General features: G+C 34.9%; 1 protein-coding gene across 2 annotated transcripts in view; it reads right to left on the bottom strand.

The window, feature by feature from the left end:
* The window catches only part of LOC150080638 (solute carrier family 25 member 3-like), a 111,049-nt gene that overhangs the window by 53,262 nt on the left and 38,421 nt on the right, over positions 1-19,366 (bottom strand). For both annotated transcript variants that reach the window (XM_090381816.1, XM_090381817.1), the window contains one exon: positions 10,803-10,982. In XM_090381816.1, coding sequence (XP_090237942.1) covers positions 10,803-10,982 — 180 coding nt within the window. The remainder of the gene's footprint in view (positions 1-10,802; positions 10,983-19,366) is intronic.

The following is a 19,366-nucleotide window of genomic DNA, read 5'->3' as shown; positions in this document are numbered from 1 at the left end:
TAAAGTGTCAGCAAATGAAGTTTCATTTATTTTATCAATTGCAAAGAATTCATTGCCTTACTATAGTGGTGAAATAATAAAAAATTGTGTAGTGCCATCATTAGAAGTGCTTGCTAGCATTTTACCAGAAAAACAGAGCCACTTTGATTAGCTTCACCAAAAATATTCCTTTGAGTAATGATACAATTTCAAATAGAGTTCATAAAATGACAGATGTGATTTTGTTATTAAGTAGAATTGAAAGCTGTGTATTTTTTTTCACTGGCCCAAAACATCAGTCAACTTTGATGAGTAGACTGATGTTTTGGGCATATCACAACTCATGCGCTTTGTTTGTTTGATTCAACATGATGTCAGCTGTGAAGAAGATTTTTTGGCTATTTTCCGCTTACTGGTCATAAAAACTGGAAAAAATGTATATGACGCTCTTATGAAATTCCTCACAGTGCACAAAATTGATCTGAGTAAACTTGTATCAATTGTTACTGATGGTGTGCCTCCATGATAGGTAAAAACAAAGGCCTTATTGTTTATCTTAATAGATATGAAAGGATACCTAATTTTTCATTATCATTATCACTGTTTGATTCATATTGAGGCCCTATATTCACGAATGAAAGATCAAAAAGAAATTATAAAATGTCCTGAAGTCATTAACTATTTTATTGCCAAATCCCTAAATAAGTGACATCTAAATATATTTTTGGAAGATCTTCAAGCACCGCATTCTGATCTTATTACCCATACAGAGGTTCGTTGGCCCATGAATGATTACACTTTCATTCATGGTTGACATCTTCAGCCATTTAAATGAGTTAAAATTGAGGCAGGCTACATGGAAAAGATAAATTTGTGGTAGTTTTATACGAGGAGATTATTGCATTTGAGAAAAAAAACTTTGCAAGTGTTTCAGAATCAAGTTTTAAAAGGAAATTTACTTCATTTTCCTACTCTTAAAATTGTCTGGAGGAAACTACTGTGGAGTGTCCATCATTTCTAATGAATGTAATCAAAGACTTTAGTGACTAATTCCAAGAAAGATTTGAATACTTGAAAGAGCTCCGCCTAAAATTTGATTAACAATAAATTACAGAAATTTTGAAATCATTAACTTGGGACAAATTTTCAATCAAAATGAAGTAGCAGCTGCAGAGTTAGAACTTGTTGATATGCAGTCGTCTTTAGCTCCAAAATGTCTTTTCCAACACAAAGCTATTTTAAAATTCTGAGGTTCTTCCAACAACAAAAAAAAAAATTCAAAGTACTTTCTATGTTTTGATCAAAATACACGTGTGAAAGTGCCTTTTCATTAATGAAAAAAATAAATAAATAAATAAATAAAAAAAAAAAGACAAGATTGTTGACATCAACATTTGGAAGAAAATTTACGAATAGCTCTTCATAATGGAAAAAGGTTTGGCATCATCTCTTCATAGTCAAGTTTCACACTGAAGAGTAATAAATATAAGTGCCAAAAATTTTAATTGAGAAATAATTTTTGTATGAATAATACAGCAAAAAAATTTATTAAAAAATGTATTTTTTAATAAATTTTCTTTAAGTAAGAAAATTTATGAAAAAAGTTACCAAAATCCAGCTTTGTAACCCTTATTATTAATACAAGTGTATGCAATATTGTATAATACAGTGGTTTAATATACAATGCTCACACGTATTGTAAGCTGCAAAATCTTGCTCACTTAAAGAAAAAGGTTAAGAACCCCTGCCCTATAGCCTCTGTTTCTATTCTGCTGATGATATAAAAAAACCAACTTCCTCCATCCATAACTAAAGGAGCTTCCTCTGTCCAATGTCACGATCTCATTCCAAATTATATAATTAAATTCTCTAGTGCATATATTCTGGATGGTCTTATATTTAATTCTTAATAGACATCTCTAAGGAGAGAGAGATTCCTTATTCAAATTACTGCAAAAAACACTACTTTCTCTGCTTACTAGGCAAATTTTTCTTCACAATTTCTCTATTTACTATGATAGGAAAGGTGTGTCCACAGTAACTAACCTGCCTGAAACTTGTTTTCTTGCTTCCAATGCTTTTAACCTTAAGGGGCAGTTGGATATAATTTTTCTTGACCTGAATCTGCCTCTGACTCTTGTCAGTCCTCACATACTTTGTTCCCTATTAGACTGCTTCTTTGGAATTAATGGGGATATCTTTCATTTTATCCTATCCTCTCTTTTGAATTTCACAGCAGTGCTCTCCTCTGGTAATCTGCCTCTTACTAGAGTAGGTTCTACAGGAATACCTCAGGGTGGTACTCTCTCAGCTCTTCTGTGCTATAATTTCTCCTCTGCTTGAACTCAGTGTTCCTCTAATTGCTTATGGAAATGATTTTAAAATCTGGTACATTTCAGCAAACAGGAAAATTAATCACGCTTTCACTTGTTAATATTATTTCTCAGGGTTTTGACTTAAAATTGCTGTTCATAAATCCATTCACATGGATATTATGAAAAAAAAAAATCCATCCTTTCTCTGTAAGAAATAGGATGGATATTTTTCTTTGTTTGGTTCATTACACAGAACTTAGTCTCATCAATACTATATGCCTTCAAAATTTGGTCCACCTCTGCCAACTTCCATCTGAAAGTTATTCAATCTGTTGAATAGCAAAAGCCAAATGGGCAAATCTAAAATCTGTATTTAGTTACATATTATCAAAAAAGAAAATGCCACTAATCTAAATTTTCTCTTGCTTGCTAAATTAATTATTATGAAATCTGTCATTTCTTTCTTTAAACTGTATCTTCACAAATGAGTGTGCTACTCCTCTGGTCAGTATAATCTGGAATATTCCTCCTAGAAACAATAGAAACCAAAAACCTAAATTAGTTTTCCTAGAAAATCACATCGTTCGACAGAATGTTTCCTGGTCCCTCCCTGCAATTAATAAATTTCAGATGGATCCCTCTCTGTTAAGTAAATCTACCTATAGAAAGGAAATTTCTATAGGTGGACTCTAAGATTATTCTGCTTTTTTCATGGATCTCCTAAACCTCATCCATGGGCTTCTAATATGTATCACCTTAGTTATGTTACTGCTCTCCTTCTGCACATTTTCTATATTAATATGATACAATGTTTCCTTTCATTTAGTCTTAAATGCTGTTACTTAGTATTGTAACCTACATAATTCTTCCCCCCCCCCCAAGTGCATGACTGAAGCATATGTATACATTTGTTGTAAATGTTTATTTCTATAATGTAAGCCACTCTGGCCTTATGCCATCCAGGACATAAGTTTGAAGTACCCTTTGTACATTCTCTTATAATAAACTGGTATTTATTTCATTCGTGCAAAATTAACTTACTAACACTGTCCTCAACTATTCTTTAAATCATTATTAAAGTCACCAGATTAGCCTCTAGAACCCATCATGGCCTCATCTTACAGTCAATACTATCAACTTTAAGAATGAATGTAATTATCTCTTCCCCACTCTGCTCGATCCCAGCAATCTTGCCATAAATTAAAGATACTTTGCATTATTCTAATGGACTGGGTATGCTACAACTCATCTACCTCTATTCCCATCAAGGTTTTCATAATTCTTTTCTTCATAATTTTCTTCATAATTCAGATTTTTAACCACAGTTGGCCTTTGTGCAGCTAACAGCTGCACTCTTATTGCTACTATTTTTATGTCCCCATGGTCCTGCCATGCAAGTCATAATGGGAAATAAACATTACAGCATTATTTAAGTGCTTCCCTTTTATTGCCCAACTTACATATAGAAATTTTCATTATTTCATGTAAATATTCATGACATTCTCTCACATGATCAAGGAAAGACAATCTGTCATCAATAACTCCTAAGTATTTCACACTCGTGGAATATACTAAGCAGAGTGTCTCCTTTCACTTAGTTCATCTTAGAGCAACGCACTTGTATTCAGATAAAGAAAACACTTCCAACATTTTTCCATCCACTCTGAACATTGAGAATACCTGCTGACGTTTCTAGCTGATACTTAGAATCAGCCTCCACCAATACTGATAAGCCACCAGCACATGCTAGTCTTAACAAAAGTCATTCCTTTTGTTAGATTTAACAAGGTCCACACTAACTCAATCATAAAAAACTAAGAAAAATCAAGCCCTACAGACACCCTTTTTTGCATAATCCTCTTAATTTGTGCAAATCTTGCCTGCACTGTGACTGTTCTATCAAAAAGTAATCCTTGACAATTTTGTATATATTCATAGAAACCTGCATCATTCGTAATCATCTCAAAATGCAAGACCATCACAAAGTGTTGAAAGCTGACTTGAAGTGAACATTCAGAGAACATAAGCTCCATCTTCATTAACCTGTATAGGGCATCTTCCACTGATCTGCCTAGTATAAAATTAAATTATATTTCTGATCAAATGCTCAATCTTGGTACCTCTCCTTCAATCTTAATTATCAACTGCTTATAATTTTCCTACAACTACTAATACTGCAATTAGTCTATATTAACCAATATCATATCATTTGTACATGCTTTATCTGCTTTGCATCATCCAATTTGGCATGTGTACCCTTTCATTTACAATATACTCATCATTCTCCTCCCTCTCCCACCCCACTTCATTTTCCAATGATAATCTTCTGATTCTTCAGCATACCTGTAAATAAATTTATTTTGAACTATTAGCCCATTATGTTGCTTCCCAAGGTCCCTGTATTTAACTTTATACCAAGAAATCTCTTCCAGCATTCTTAACCAACAAAACCCTTGACATTGTCTTCTGAAAACTTGGATCTTCTTTCTCAGCTTAGTCAAATCCTAACATTACAGAACAGACTTTTCATAAGGTTTAACTCATTTCATTGAAACTCTGGAGGACTCTTAATAGATTCTGAGGAATTTCTACCTACATGTGACGAATATAAATTACCAAGCAACGAAGAAGACTATGGCAGATATAAGCTAGTCTGTAATCAAGTCACAAAGAAGATTAGGTAAGCAAAGGCAGATCATGAGAAATCTTTGGCAAAGGATGCTAAGAAAAATAGCAAGAACTTCTTTAGTTATATAAACTTAGAAGGAAGGGGATGAATCAGATTTGTCCACTTGATATCGATGGTTCAACTGTTGATGATCCTGCTCAGGTAGCTAACAAACTAAATGAGTATTATTAAACTCTGGCAGTGAGTAAGATGATTTTGTAATAACTGAGAGCAAAGTGGAGGAGAAATTGTTAAAGATAAACATAAGAAAGGCACCTGGGGTGGATAGGATCCATCCAGTTATATTAAAGGAGGCAGCAAAGGAAGTAAGCAAACCCCTAGCCATAATTAAGAGAGCTTCTTTGGACTCGGGGAGGTACCCATGGACTGGAGATGTGCAAATGTGACCCCAATTCACAAAGGAGGATCAAAGGGCGACAAGTAATTGCAGACCTGTTAATTTAACTTCTGTTCCAGGGAAATTAATGGAGGCACTGGTGAAAGATGCATTACAGTAACATCTAGACAAGACTGCAGGAATAATTCAGGCACAGCATGGGTTTGTTAAGGAAAAGTTTGGTTTGACAAATTTGATTGGTTATTATGATGTGGTTACAAAGGAACTGGATGCAAAAAATAATTTTGATATCATATACTTGGATTTCAGGAAAGCTTTTAACACTGTTGCACATGAAAGACTACTGTACAAATTGGAGCAGAATGGTATTAAGGGTAAGTTGCTACAATGGATAAAAGGATGGCTGAGTGGGAGAAGACAGAAGGTGGTAATCAATGGTTGCTGCTCTTCGTGGACTAATGTTATTAGTGGAGTCCCGCAGGGTTCAGTGTCCAGTCCACTTTTGTTTTGTATATTTATCAATGATATTGATGAAGGTATATCAGACTTAGTGTTGAAGTTTGCAGATGATACAAAGGTTGGCAGGGTTGTTAACGACAGTAATGGCAGTGTGCTACTACAACAGGATCTAGAAAATTTGGGCAGATGGGTAGAAGCAACCCCAGAGAAACATACCAACTGTGTGGTACTACACTTAAGGTGGTAGAAAATGAAAAAGACCTGGGAGTATGTGCAATCAGATATGAAGATTTCTGAGCAATGCAGACAGGCTGCCAGGGCAGGTGATTGGGTATTGTCAATGATAATACAGGAATGTTTCTAGTAGGGAAAGGGAGGTGATTATCCCTTTGTATAAGGCAGTGGTCAGGCCATGCCTTGATTATGCGTACAAGTCTGGAGGCCTAATTTTAGGAAGGATGTAGAGTTGCTTGAGCGAGTACAGAGAAGGGCAACAAGATACGCCATCTGGAGACTAAGCACCTGCAGGCGATCTGACCGAGGTGAGGCCTTGAATGGCTTGAGCAGGCTCAATTCTGATGGAATACTTCCTCTTGCTCCGATTATGAATTTGAGGGGGCATAAATTCAAATTGAGGAAAGACAGTTGTAGAATAGATGTGCAGAAATTTGTCTTTAGCCAGCAGGTAGTTGATTGCTGGAACAAACTTTCTTCTGTTGTTGTGTAAGTTGATAGCTTAAATAAATTCAAGGAGGAACTGGACAAATGTTTAGAGGAGTGGATGTGTGAAATGTTTTATTTCATTTTTTTTTTAGCTAATGCTACATAAGCTTGCTTGCATCACATGCTCGTACTATTACTGCTACTACTACTTTACATCTGCATTCCCATTATGCCATTCATCTTGTCTTACCTCATCCATTTCCTCAATAAAAAAACTTTCCCAATTCATAGTTTCATCAAATATATATATTTATGTCCTTTCCTACATTGTAACCATACACATGCCAAATCATATGTAACTGACCTGTGGTCACCAGTAGTCCAACGATCCCTAACTTGCCAGTTAGGGATGGTATTCATTCTTGAATTACTACACATGGTGATATCTATTTGTAACTTCCTATACTCATACATTATAGATCATATAGATGATCTCTAGATCAATTAATACAAGCAGATCCTTTTCACAGATGAATTATTCCAATTCCTGACCCTTTCATTCAATTCCTTGCTACCCTACAATGCACATCGAGCAATGGCATCCATACCAATCAATTTTTTGGATTTCATCGGATCACAAACATTATCCAAATAACTTATGTATACAGTAATTTCCTCACTGCATGACTTACATAATGTTTGCCCAGAATCACCTGTAAGCTTCACACAGATCCCATGAATAGTACACAGATTCAATCTGTGGTAATTTGAAATTCTTATTGCAAGACCAACAGCATCACATTTCCACTGTTGCACAATTCTCTACCCTAATGGAAAACCTCTTTACTCCTCCTTTGAAAACATACTGTGCTTGAAATATTAGTACATTTATAAAGTTTTCTTCAAGAACCTTAAATACCTGTAGAGATATTAATTTGAATCACTGTCATTTAACTTGAACAATACTCATTTTGCCAGTTCTTAAATTGTCTTTATCCACATAACCAGTTCATTTTTTCTGAATCTCTAATTCTTCCAAACTCTGCACACTTAAGATCGCATACTAAATGATCACAATATTTCTTCTTAATTCTACAACTAACACATTTTACAACATAATTTTTAGTTAGGCATTCTTTGAATGTACTTCAGAAGCAGTGTCCATATCCTAAAGTATTGTTTATAATAAAGCATCACAGTGACTATCAATCAAAGTCAGTGTGAATTCCCTCTGGTTTCTTCTCTAATCCAATTGATCAAGGCTAAATAATAATTGGCCACCTTAGTTATTGATTGAATCTTTGCAACTTCTACCATTTCATCCTATATTTCCTTAAATTTTTGTACCATCAATTATCAGGTAATTCTGCTTGTTCCACCAACTTATCAACTTCTTACACTATAATCATGGGAACTAGTTTTTTTTTCAACATCTCCAATTCAGCCCCAACTGTTTCAGGTTTAAGTTGTCAGATTCTATCCGAATAGTCTTTTTGAATCAGTTTCCACGATAATATCACTGTTTAAAATTTTGCTTGCATTTTCATCTTAATTTTACTTGAAGTTAGCTTTACAAACTTCATAACTTCCCTCACTGAATCAGTAGGCCACCTCTTGGAATTTGACTTAATTATTACCACATCAGGAGATGCTATCTCCTTCTCATCTCTTTAACCACTTCTGCATATGATGGTTCTGTTCAACTAGCAAGAACCCAGTTACTCTATAACTGATATCAACTTTCTTTCCTCTAGCTTTACTTTCAAATCCTTTCCTAATAAATTCATAAATATTTTCTCCATTTCTCACCATTTCCCCACCTATGGTTTTAGTCAGTCTAAAATTTGCTGCATACAAATGAGCTTCAAACTATTTGCCTTCTGGCAAATTGTATGACAGTATATATTTGTTATATCTCCATACTCAATATGGGAAACTTCCACATACTCCATTCCTTTCCTTTTTTTTTTTTTTGCTTAACACTGGCTTCAAAACTCATTGAACAAAAACCTTAAGAACTGAACCTGTTTCATACTAAAAAGTTGAAATATTCAAAAATTTACTCATCTGGCTATTTCTGGCTTCTTATCCAACACCAAATCCATTTCAGAACTGTCCTACTCACTCCTTCCTGAGGTGGAGTTCCCTGCATCATTTTTAAACACAAAATACTTAATGAATTCGAGATCACATTAACCTTGTGTCTATGTATATAGATCAAGTGAACCTCTGTAGGTTGCTGCACAAAGCAACTTTCCATCTAAATCATACTTAAGTACTTAAAATATTATAATACACAAATAAGCCATCTGTCTATAACCTGTATCTCAAATCACCTTAAGTACAACACTAAATATAAATTTTAAATAAATTCTGTACACAGTTTAAGACTCAATACTTTATAATGCAATATGTTTACTTACCTGAGGTGAAATGCTGCAATACAAATCCAATCATACAAAATGTTTGAATAAACTTCAAAGCTAAGGCATTTTAACAACATAAATACAGACAATACCAAATAATATGTCCACTTCTATCATCCGCACAAGGAAATAATATGCATGTTCAGTTACTGCATCACCTCTGCTTGGTAGTGTATATGGAAAAATAATTGCAGCCAGAACGTTATGGAAACTAGTGAGGTGACTGAAAGCATACTTTAAGTCACACTACCAAAAAGCACTCCACACAAAAGTGCTTGTGTGTCTTCATATATTTCCAGGGCACTTCACAGAAACTCTGGTGGTAGAACATTCTCATGCACCCTAGAGTCAATAACTTCTCCCAGAAAACCTATAACACAACCAGAAGCTATTTTACTAACAGAACAGATACTGTAAACACAACTTATCACATGGAGAGAAAAACATAACATAAGTATTGTGCTGGATCCACATCTCTGGAACATGGTTCCAGACAACTGGCTGAATAAACAATTTGAAAGTTTCTCTGACCACGTATGAAGATAACCTCATATTTGTGATTACTGGGAAATAGTTAAGAGCTTAAAAAATATGATGTCAGCAAACAAATTGGCCATATGGTGCGAGACACAAGTTTCTCCAATAAAACAAAATTAACATACATGAAGTAACCTTAGTGCAAACAGAAATAATCAAGTCTTAAGAGTCATTCCATACTTCATGTAACTACAGTACAATAAAATGTCTGGGTGTTTTTTGGACCACAAAGTCATTTATGCTACACACCACATATGGCTGAAAAAGTGAAAAAATTTTATATCTGATATCTGTTAATCAGAATAACAAGGATAAACTGAGAAAAAACAAGAAAGGAAAAAGCTCCTACCCTCCTGTATACATATGTTCATCGTCACCTATGTGACTACAAAAAGCAACCCAGATAACAGTCCAGGGCAGATTAACCTCAATATCATGTTAAATATTGCTGATATGACTTGTGCATGTAGAATAACATGCTATTGTCCTAATGGCCATATTTGGGGGCATTAACTACCACTTATGGTAGCTAAAGCCCCAAATATGGTCTTAGCTACCACTTATGGTATAAGACCCCCACCAGGTCTAGTGGGGCATAAGCTACCACTAGACCTGGTGGGCAACATAAAATAGGAAAGAAGGGAATACAAAAATACTTCACAAAACAATGGCACACAGATGACAAATGCAATATTAGCAAGAAATTGATACTACATATTACAGTCACTGATTAATAACACCTTCCTACTGAATGACATTTGCCTTCTCTCTCTCTCTCTCTCTCTCTCTCTCTCTCTCTCTCTGTCTCTCTCTCTCTCTCTCTCTCTCTCTCTCTCTCTCTCTCTCTCTCTCTCTCTGTATGTTTCAAGTCTTATTTTTTTCTGCTCTTTATTCTTTTTTGTTTCATGCCTTATTTTGGATGCTTTTAGTTACACACTTGGCTGAAATAATTCCATTTGAGAAAATTATCTTTTTAATGTTTCCCCAAACCTTATATTTCTTTATTTGTTCTGATTCTTTCACATGAGAATTTAAATAAGCACATGTTCTAAGATGAGGTACTTAATTAAAGGGCATTTTGCTATGTATATATCAATACCATTGTAGTATAACAAACAAAAGCCTACAGGGCCATAAATTCAAACTGTAGAAATAATTTCACAAATAATAAAAATGTGATTAAAAGACAAACTTGCACAACATTATTAACAACTAAATATACTTTGGCATATTTTAAGTTATACCTGCATGGCATTTTAAGTAAAATTATATTTTAAAAAGATCAACTTGAATTAATATGAAATATTAATTCTAGGGAGGAATCTGACTACTAACATGAGTGAAAGGAGAATGTGAAAATCAATTTCTCCAATTTAAAAAGGAAGATAATATCATACCTCTCCTAAGATGTTACTGTATAACTTTTTGAAGACTTCATAAAATCCAAATTTTCCTAAGCCTTGTAAGGAGTAACCAATTGCAGTTGGTGCCCATCCTTTGCCTAATCCACGCATTCCATCTTCTTTCACAGTGACTGTAAAGCCATTCACAATGCTTCTGTATTTTGCTGGATTTGTCTAAGCAATAATAATAAAAGTTTAAGGTGTAACAATTACAAAATTAAACAATTAACAAAAATTGTTTTATCGAAAAGATATTTCATAACTTGTTGGGTTTTTTTTACTTAATTTATAATAATAAAATAGTGTAAAAACAGAAATTCTCATTTTGCAGAAACAGCACATTTGCAAATGATAAAAACTACTCCTAAAGTAAAGAAGTGTTCAGAGCATATCAAAAAAACAAAAAAAAAAAAATCCAGCCACAAACATTGAAAGCTACAGAAATGTTCAGCAGATGCTTAGGTGGAGTTTGATCACAATAATGGAATTCGGCAAATTTTGATTCCTGTATTATATTTATCTGAATTGTCAAATGGAGTGGATGTACTATATTTATTTGAATTGTCAAATAATGCAATGTAAAATTTTAATTAATCAATGAAGCCTATGTAGAGCTTGTCATGAGACTCAATAAGTTCCTGAATTGCTGCCATCTCTGTTTTCAAAGCCATCACCCTCTATTCCTTCCACGAATGTAACGATCTTTTGGCTACCACATAATTCACATTGGAGATTCTTCATTAGCAGTTTTGGGACACAATTTCCACCAAAATGCATTAATGATAGATACCTTTAACTGTTCAACTGACTTCTTTACGTATGACAATCAGCAATGTCATAGGTTTTCAAACTTTGCCTTATAGTTTAGCTCGATTCCTTTTCCATTTCATCTAGTAGGCTGGTGAAGGATCTCTTAACATAAAGGTTTCAAAAGCTGCAATCGCACTTTGGTCTAGTAGTTGTAAAAATGATGTATTCGGCAGCAAGAATAGAATTTCAACTTTCAGATGGTCAAATGTAGGATTATCTGGATGTCCTGGAGCATTATTAATTAGAAGAACTTTGAATGACAAAGATTTGGAAGCTACCTAAAGTTCCACTTCACACAGAAAGTAATTACGGAACCACTCTGTAAAAAGTGAGGCTGTTACCTGGGTCAGCCATTTCATTGGCTTTCTAATAAACTGGGAGCGGTTTTTAATTCTTTTCTGTTCCGGGAAAATTAATGGAGGCACTGGTTAAAGAAGCACTGCAGTATCATCTAGACAAGACTTCAGTTAGCTCAAACACAGCGTGGGTTTGTTAAGGGGAAGTCTTATCTGACCAATTTGATTTGATACTATGATGTGGTCACAAAGGAACTGGATGCAAAGAATAATTTTGATATCATATATTTGGATCTTAGAAAGGCTTTTGATGCTGTTGCATTTGGAAGACTGTTGCACAAATTGGAGCACTGTGGCATTGGAGGCAAATTGCTGCTATGGATAAAAGGAAGGTTTCGTGGGAGAAGACAGAGTGGTAATCAATGGACACTGCTCTTCGTGGACTAATGTTATTATTGAAGTCCCCCAGGGTTCAGTGTTGGGTCCATTGTCGTTTTCTGTATTTATTAATGATATTCATGATGGTTTATCAGGTTTAACGTCCAAAGGTCAGTAGGGTTGTTAATGACACTAATGACAGTATGCTGCTGCAACAGGATATAGCAAAGTTGAGCAGGTCGGCTGAGAGGTGGCAACTGAAGTTTAACATTGACAAATGTAAAGTACTGCATATGGGAAGTAGTAATCCCAGAGTAACGTATCAACTGTGTGGTACTACATTCAGAATAGTAGAGAATGAAAGAGACCTGGGGGTAATTGTGCAGTCAGATATGAAGTTTTCTGAGCAGTGCAGACAGGCTGCCAAAGCAGGTCACGGGGTCTTGTCAATGATTTACAGGAATTTTTCTACCAGGGATAAGTAGGTAATTATCCCTTTTTGTAAGGCAATGGTCAGGCCACATCTTGAGTACTCTATACAGGTCTGGAGGCCTCATTTTAGGAAGAATGTAGAGCTGCTGTAAAGAGTACAGAGAAGGGCAACAAAGTTAGTGAATGGAACAAAGGGTTTCTCTTACAAAGAAAGGCTTAAGTTTTGCAAATTACAGTGTCTGGAGACTAGGCACCTGTGAGATGACCTGATTGAGGTGTATAAAGCCTTGAATGGTTTGAGCATGCTCAATGCTGATGGGATTCTTCCTCTTGCTCAGAATAATCGCCTGAGAGGACATAAATTCAAATTCAGGAAAGACAGTTGTAGGATAGATGTGTGGAAGTTTGCCTTTAGCTGGCAGGTGGTTGATTGCTGGAACAAAATTCCATCTGTCGTAAAAGTTGATAGCTTATATAGATTCAAGGCAGAACTAGACAGACATTTGGAGGGAGTGGATGGGTAAAATGTGAGAAGGATTTTTTTTTTTTTTTTTTTTTTGGCTGATGCTATATAAGCTTGCTTTCTTGCATCATGTGCCTTTACTATTGCTAATATTCTTTCCCTTTAATGCACGTGGATTAAGTGGTTCGTAAAGAAACCTCAGTTTAATCATGTGGCCACTAGAATTTACATAAAACAACACAATTATCCTATCTTTGGCAGCCTTGAATCCAAGAGCAGATTTTTCACTTTTTGGTAGGTAAAATTCTGGAAGACATTCTCCTCCAAAACAAGCCAGTTTCATCTGCATTACACAATTGTTCCAGTAGATATCCTTTATCCACAATTAACTTTCTTAATTTGTCTGGTAAACTCTGCAGCCACAAAATCTGCCTACACAAATTCACTCATAAGATTCACGTCGTGGAAGTTAAAAAGGCTTTTAAAATTTTCAAACCAGCCTTTCAAAAACCAAAAAAAAAAAAAACTTGTGCCACTACTACTTTCACCAGATTCACTGAAGTATCGATAGTCTTTTTGCCTTTTCACCTAGGATAAGTCTCAATTATATTTTGTCTGTGCCTGATCTTCAATCCACACATTCAACATCTTTTCCATTTTTTCGTCACACATTATAAAACATATCTTTGCTGCAATAGGTGCACTCTCAGAAACACTGTATTGTATCTTTTATTATAATTTTTTAATGGATCAGACAGTTGATTCACTGATTTTGTAATGGTTTGCAATCTTATCTAAAAACTCAATCTTGCTTGATAAAGTCATGACCTTCTACAATCTTTTAACAATTTCCTTATTACGAGATGTCATATTTTCTTAGAGTTGATTATCCAAATTTTAAACTTCCTTACAGTAAGCACATACTTCCATAAATGGTAAATGCATGCTCTCGTAACAGGTGTGCAATACATACTGAATAAGAGTCAGCTCTTGTGGCTTCTTTATGATTCTTCCCCACCCCCTTGTCAAAGCCCACCCAAAACACACAGCCATGCATTTGGTCGCAAGAATAGACCACAGCATAGTAAAATGTAACTGCAAATAAGCAAAACTGCAAATAAAAAACCTGTGAATAATGAGGGATTGCTGTACTGATATGGATAAAAAAGCCACTGTCCAGTTTAATAAATAAAAGCAGAAAAAGATGGTGGGAGAGTTACAGCATGATAAAAAGAACTGAAGACAACAGCAGCTATAAGTTAATCTGTAATAGTAACACAATTATGTTGGTAAAGTAATCTGCAATAGTAACACAAAATTATGTTGGTAAAGTAATCTGCAATAGTAACACAAAATTATGTTGGTAAAGGCATTAAGAGGCACTGAATAAGAAAGCAAAGAACAGGGACTAGTTACAAACATTTGTAACTGGTCCTCGGTTTAGTCTCCAAGTGACCAAGGTACCCAGAAAAAGAGCTGTAAAATTATGCTGTAAATGTATTTATCATGGTGTGAGTGTAAGCTGAATTTCTAAAATTCAGTTTTTAATAGCTGACATAATTTTCACTTTGTGCTTACCAAACAGATCTCTAGTCATGCTATATCTTTTTGGTAAAGTTTAGTGATAGCGTGTTAAATAAATTCAGTAATTTTGTGTAGACCGGTTAAACTGGCCAAGACACTTGGAACTTTGTGCTGACATTCTGCTAACAGCAGTCATTGCAACTGTGATGAAACTATATACATATGTATTTTTTTAATATAACAAATAGATAGATAAAAGTAATTCATACTTTGTAGCCTGAAGTTATCAGATGCTGGACATGTACTTGATTTTGATAGGATAAGATTTTATGCCTTTTATTAAGAGAATTTATGTAAATTTCACCCAAGTTGTATAAGATTATACAATAAGAATGTAATCTGAAATAAAAAGATAGTTTGATATGTTACTAAGCCGTCTTTCTGAACCTGGCACATGAAAAGGAAACACTGCAGTAATAATTTTAAGTTTAACATATGTGGTGATATACTATAGTCAAAAAAGGATAAGTTTCCAAAGAACTTTTAATAGTCAAAGGAAAATATGTGCTTCAATTACAATGGAAAAGACTATATCAAATTAAGGAATACATTTTGGCTCTATCAACTGGGATGACAATTACATTGCTGGATATGAATGCATTACGAGAAATGTTTAAGGGAAGTACCACAAAATGAGGCTGCCAAAGTGAAGACTAAGAGCTCAAAGGATTGCAAGCAAAAAAAAAAAAAAAAAAAATTAAGAGACATAGGCTTTCATATGACACTATCCATAACCCCCGGGGGCTCACATCTGGTGAGTATGAGCTTGGCACACCCAGGGTCCTGAGCTGGATATCATCATTCTTCTCTTTCTTGGTGATTCCCTTCTACTTTTGTCTCTCTCTCTCTCTCTCGGAATTTTTTTTTTCCTGGTGCAGCATAAGCCTCAGGCTTCCTTGCAACCATATAGCTATTAATAATAATAAGCAAATTATAAGGAACAGAGTATAACCCATTAATTAATAAGCAAAGGTTGTGTAAATTCATCTTATAAGACCTATTTCACTAGACTATGATATCCCAATCTTTAAAATTCCTCTGATCATATGTGGCTGCCAATTGAATATAGACTGAAAATTTATTACTGTAAGTTTTTTATTGGTTGAGTTCCAAATTCCTTCATTAATTTCTACTGACTCTCCTTCATATAAACTTATCCTACCTACTTTAAGAGAAATTATATATACTGCAACTTCTGTTTTCTTTGAAATTTCTGTTTGGCATTGTTAGCTGCTTGAACTCTGATACAGCAACCAACACTGCCTTCATTCTTTGGATAGTCACTTTCTTTCCTCAGAGAATCATCACTCTCATCCAGTTATGCTTTGAAATTGTATTGAAAAGGGAAAAAAAATTGTATAAACAAATTATTAAATGTACTAAAGAATATCTGAAGATGAACAGTCAAATGCTAATACTAGCATTTGACTGTTTATCACACGTATAAACCAAATGGCCACTTTATTAGGCACACCTTATCTTTTTTGTGAAATGGAGTGCTCCATCATATGTCCGTACCACATGATATACAGCTGCAGTCATATACGACGAGTCTGAAAATAAACAAATCTGGCTTGCGGTTCAAACTTCCTCCAACAGATAGTGGTACAGAGGTTGTCCAGTAGGCTGCTTTAAACTGGGAATGAAATATGAAATGTTAAAGCTATTTATGGTGAGGAAATATTAAATCATACCAGTGTGTTTGAGTGGTATAAGCAGTTCAAACATCGGCGTGAGGATGTTCACGATGACCCAAGAGGTGGGCATCTATCAACCTCTCAAAATGAGGACAAAATTATAAAAGCTTGGGAGACTGGCAAGAGATCATCATTTGACCCTCAGAATGATGGCTGATGAGTTGGATATGAATAAGATGATTCATCAAATTCTACATGAAAATTTTAGGGAAAAGGAACTACTGTACAAAATGTTTCACACAGCCTCATATAAAATAAAAATTAGCAGAAGCAACGAAAAGTGCCATCATGCCAAGACTTCATCCAGACTTGTCAAAACAATCCTTATTTTCTCGAAGTCCAGGATCAAGACTATGCCAATCATGTTTTTCAATAAACAGGATATGATTCATAAGGAATTTTTACCTGAAGAGGAGAGAGTCAATGCTGCATTTGATGTACAGGTGCTTCAAAGACTACTGAATGCATTGCCTGGGCTGGGCCATGATTTCAAGAGAAACACAGCTGGTTCTTGTTGCACAACAATGCCCAGCCCATTCACAACCCATTCCTTTCTTGTGAAGACATTTCTGATAAAATATGGCATTGCACAAATCAACCATCCACCCTACTTTACCAATCTAGCACCAGTAGACTGGTTGCTACTTCCTCTTTGCTAAGGAGAAATCTGCCCTTAAAGGAAAGAAAGAAATTTCAGCACGTTAGGGACATAAAAACATAATCACCAAACTGAACATCATCTCTTTGGATGCTTTTGCTGACACTTCAGAAACAGTGTAATATGTGAATTTAATCAGATGGTAATCACTTTGAATAAAAATAAAACCATTTTTGAGTTCCTTCACTGCGTTCTTTTTACTGCATCAGTCTGGAAAGGTGCCTCCATAGCCAGGTGGGCAGGAGCAGCAGTGCATAGCGCATGCTTCTTGATTAGACCAGGGTTTGAGCCCATAACCACCAAATACGGAGGATGCGGAAAGGTCAGGGAATGACCACCGCATAACTCCGGAGCAATATGGCATTAGTTGCTAATGCTCCTAAAAACCAAATAACAAACAAACAATAACAGTCTGGAAACTTATTGCCACACTTCGTAAAGCAGTGGACAGATACATAGGGATGCTGCGTGTTTGCAATACAGCAGACTCTCGTTATAACGCGGTTTGCTTTACGCTGATTCACTATAACGCTGTTCTTATATTATAACCCGTATCTGATTATAATGCTGTCACAAATCACTATAACGCTCTTTTACCAGCATACAGATTGCATTTTTGGCATAGTTAATGAAAACGTTTCATCTGATGGAGTCAATAGCTTGAAAATGAATAGCAAAACAGCATTAAAACATTTCTCACACCAACTTGAGAAATTTTCCCACGCTTCGTGAAATTTTCTCGCATGTTAATTTAATTGCAGTACAGTGACTTGTTACGTAGTTCTGAGATCAACATTTTAAAAAAAAATGATCAAGTATATTGCTTGTAATGTTTGCATTATATGCATTTATCCAAAGTCTAGTCATCACTCAGTATAGTATTAGACATCGTGCGTAATGAACAGTTTACTCGAACATTGTATCATAATTAAAGCAACCAATGCAGTTACATTTCCGAAGAGTCGATAATGGCGGATAAGAATAAAAAAGCAAACGTCTGGACTCAGTACGAAGACTTCAAATGTAAGAAAAAGACTGAATTTGAAAATTAAATTAGAATTTTTAAGCGAATCAATGACAAGTGGATGTGTATCATAATTTAGGACTGGCAGGTTTAATTGTAAGGACAATTATAAAAAATAAAGAATTAATTTCAGCAGCGGGAAAGACAACTGTTTTCCACTGCAAGCAACTAGGGCTAGGCCGGCTATTAAGATTGAAATGGAGAGACTTGCTAATTTTATTGAAGATAATATCCAATGCAGAATTCAGTTAAGTTAAAAATTATAAAAAAAAAAAAAAAAAAAAAAAATAGATTAGCCTATATGATGATCTGAAGAAAGCTCACCTAAAAAAAAAAAAAAAATGTGGAACCATTTAAAACTAGTATGGGCTGGTCGAATAGATTTAAAATCCAGGGAGAAGTCGCAAGTGCAAATCAAGGAGCCGAAACTTTCAAAAACGAACTTGTTAAAAATTATTGAAGAGGGGTATTATGTGTTATACTTCTCAACAAGCTTTTTAACATAGATGAAGTAGGACTTTTTTTGGAATCGAATGTCTAAAAGAAGTTTCATATTGAAAGAATTAAAAAACATGTCAGGTTTCGAAGCGGCAAAGGATTGGTTGACCTTATTGTTGGGTTTAATGCAGTGGGGGATTTTAAATTAAAACCCCTTTTAGTTTCCCAGGAAGAGGGCCAAAGCACAACCCAAAATTGACACATTTTTCACGATTAATTAAATCAATTTAGATCAATTAAATTCATTATTTTTATTAGAATTTTAAGTTTAATTTTGATATGTAAGTAGTTACCACAATTATATACGTATGTAATGCAGAATATTTTATATGTACAAATATTTGAATATTTTGACCGACATTTGTGTATCTTTTCACTACTATTTATTATTGATTAGGAAAAATCCGATGCCACCGACCGCAACTCACAAATACCTTATGGGAATGTGGGGCTCGCTTTGTGCGGATTCACTTAGCACTGTTTTTCCGGAAAGAATTATCAGCATTAAGCAGGGGTCACCTGTGCAATGCAAGAATGGGAAAGTTTTTCACAGTCATGTGAAAAACCCTAGAAGGGTTGTAGTTCTGAGATACTAATGTGGCACAGTAGTCGATGACAGATGTGCCACTATGAGTATCTCAGAAACTACAACCCTTCTAAGGTTTTTCACATGTGACTGCACATTTGGTGTTTTATGAGATGGATTTCAATGACCGAA

This window comes from Mastigoproctus giganteus, chromosome 9 (genome assembly GCF_048544385.1).
Source record: "Mastigoproctus giganteus isolate SK-2022 chromosome 9, ASM4854438v1, whole genome shotgun sequence".
NCBI lineage: Eukaryota > Metazoa > Arthropoda > Arachnida > Uropygi > Thelyphonidae > Mastigoproctus > Mastigoproctus giganteus.
This window is presented reverse-complemented; position numbering and strand designations above follow the sequence as displayed.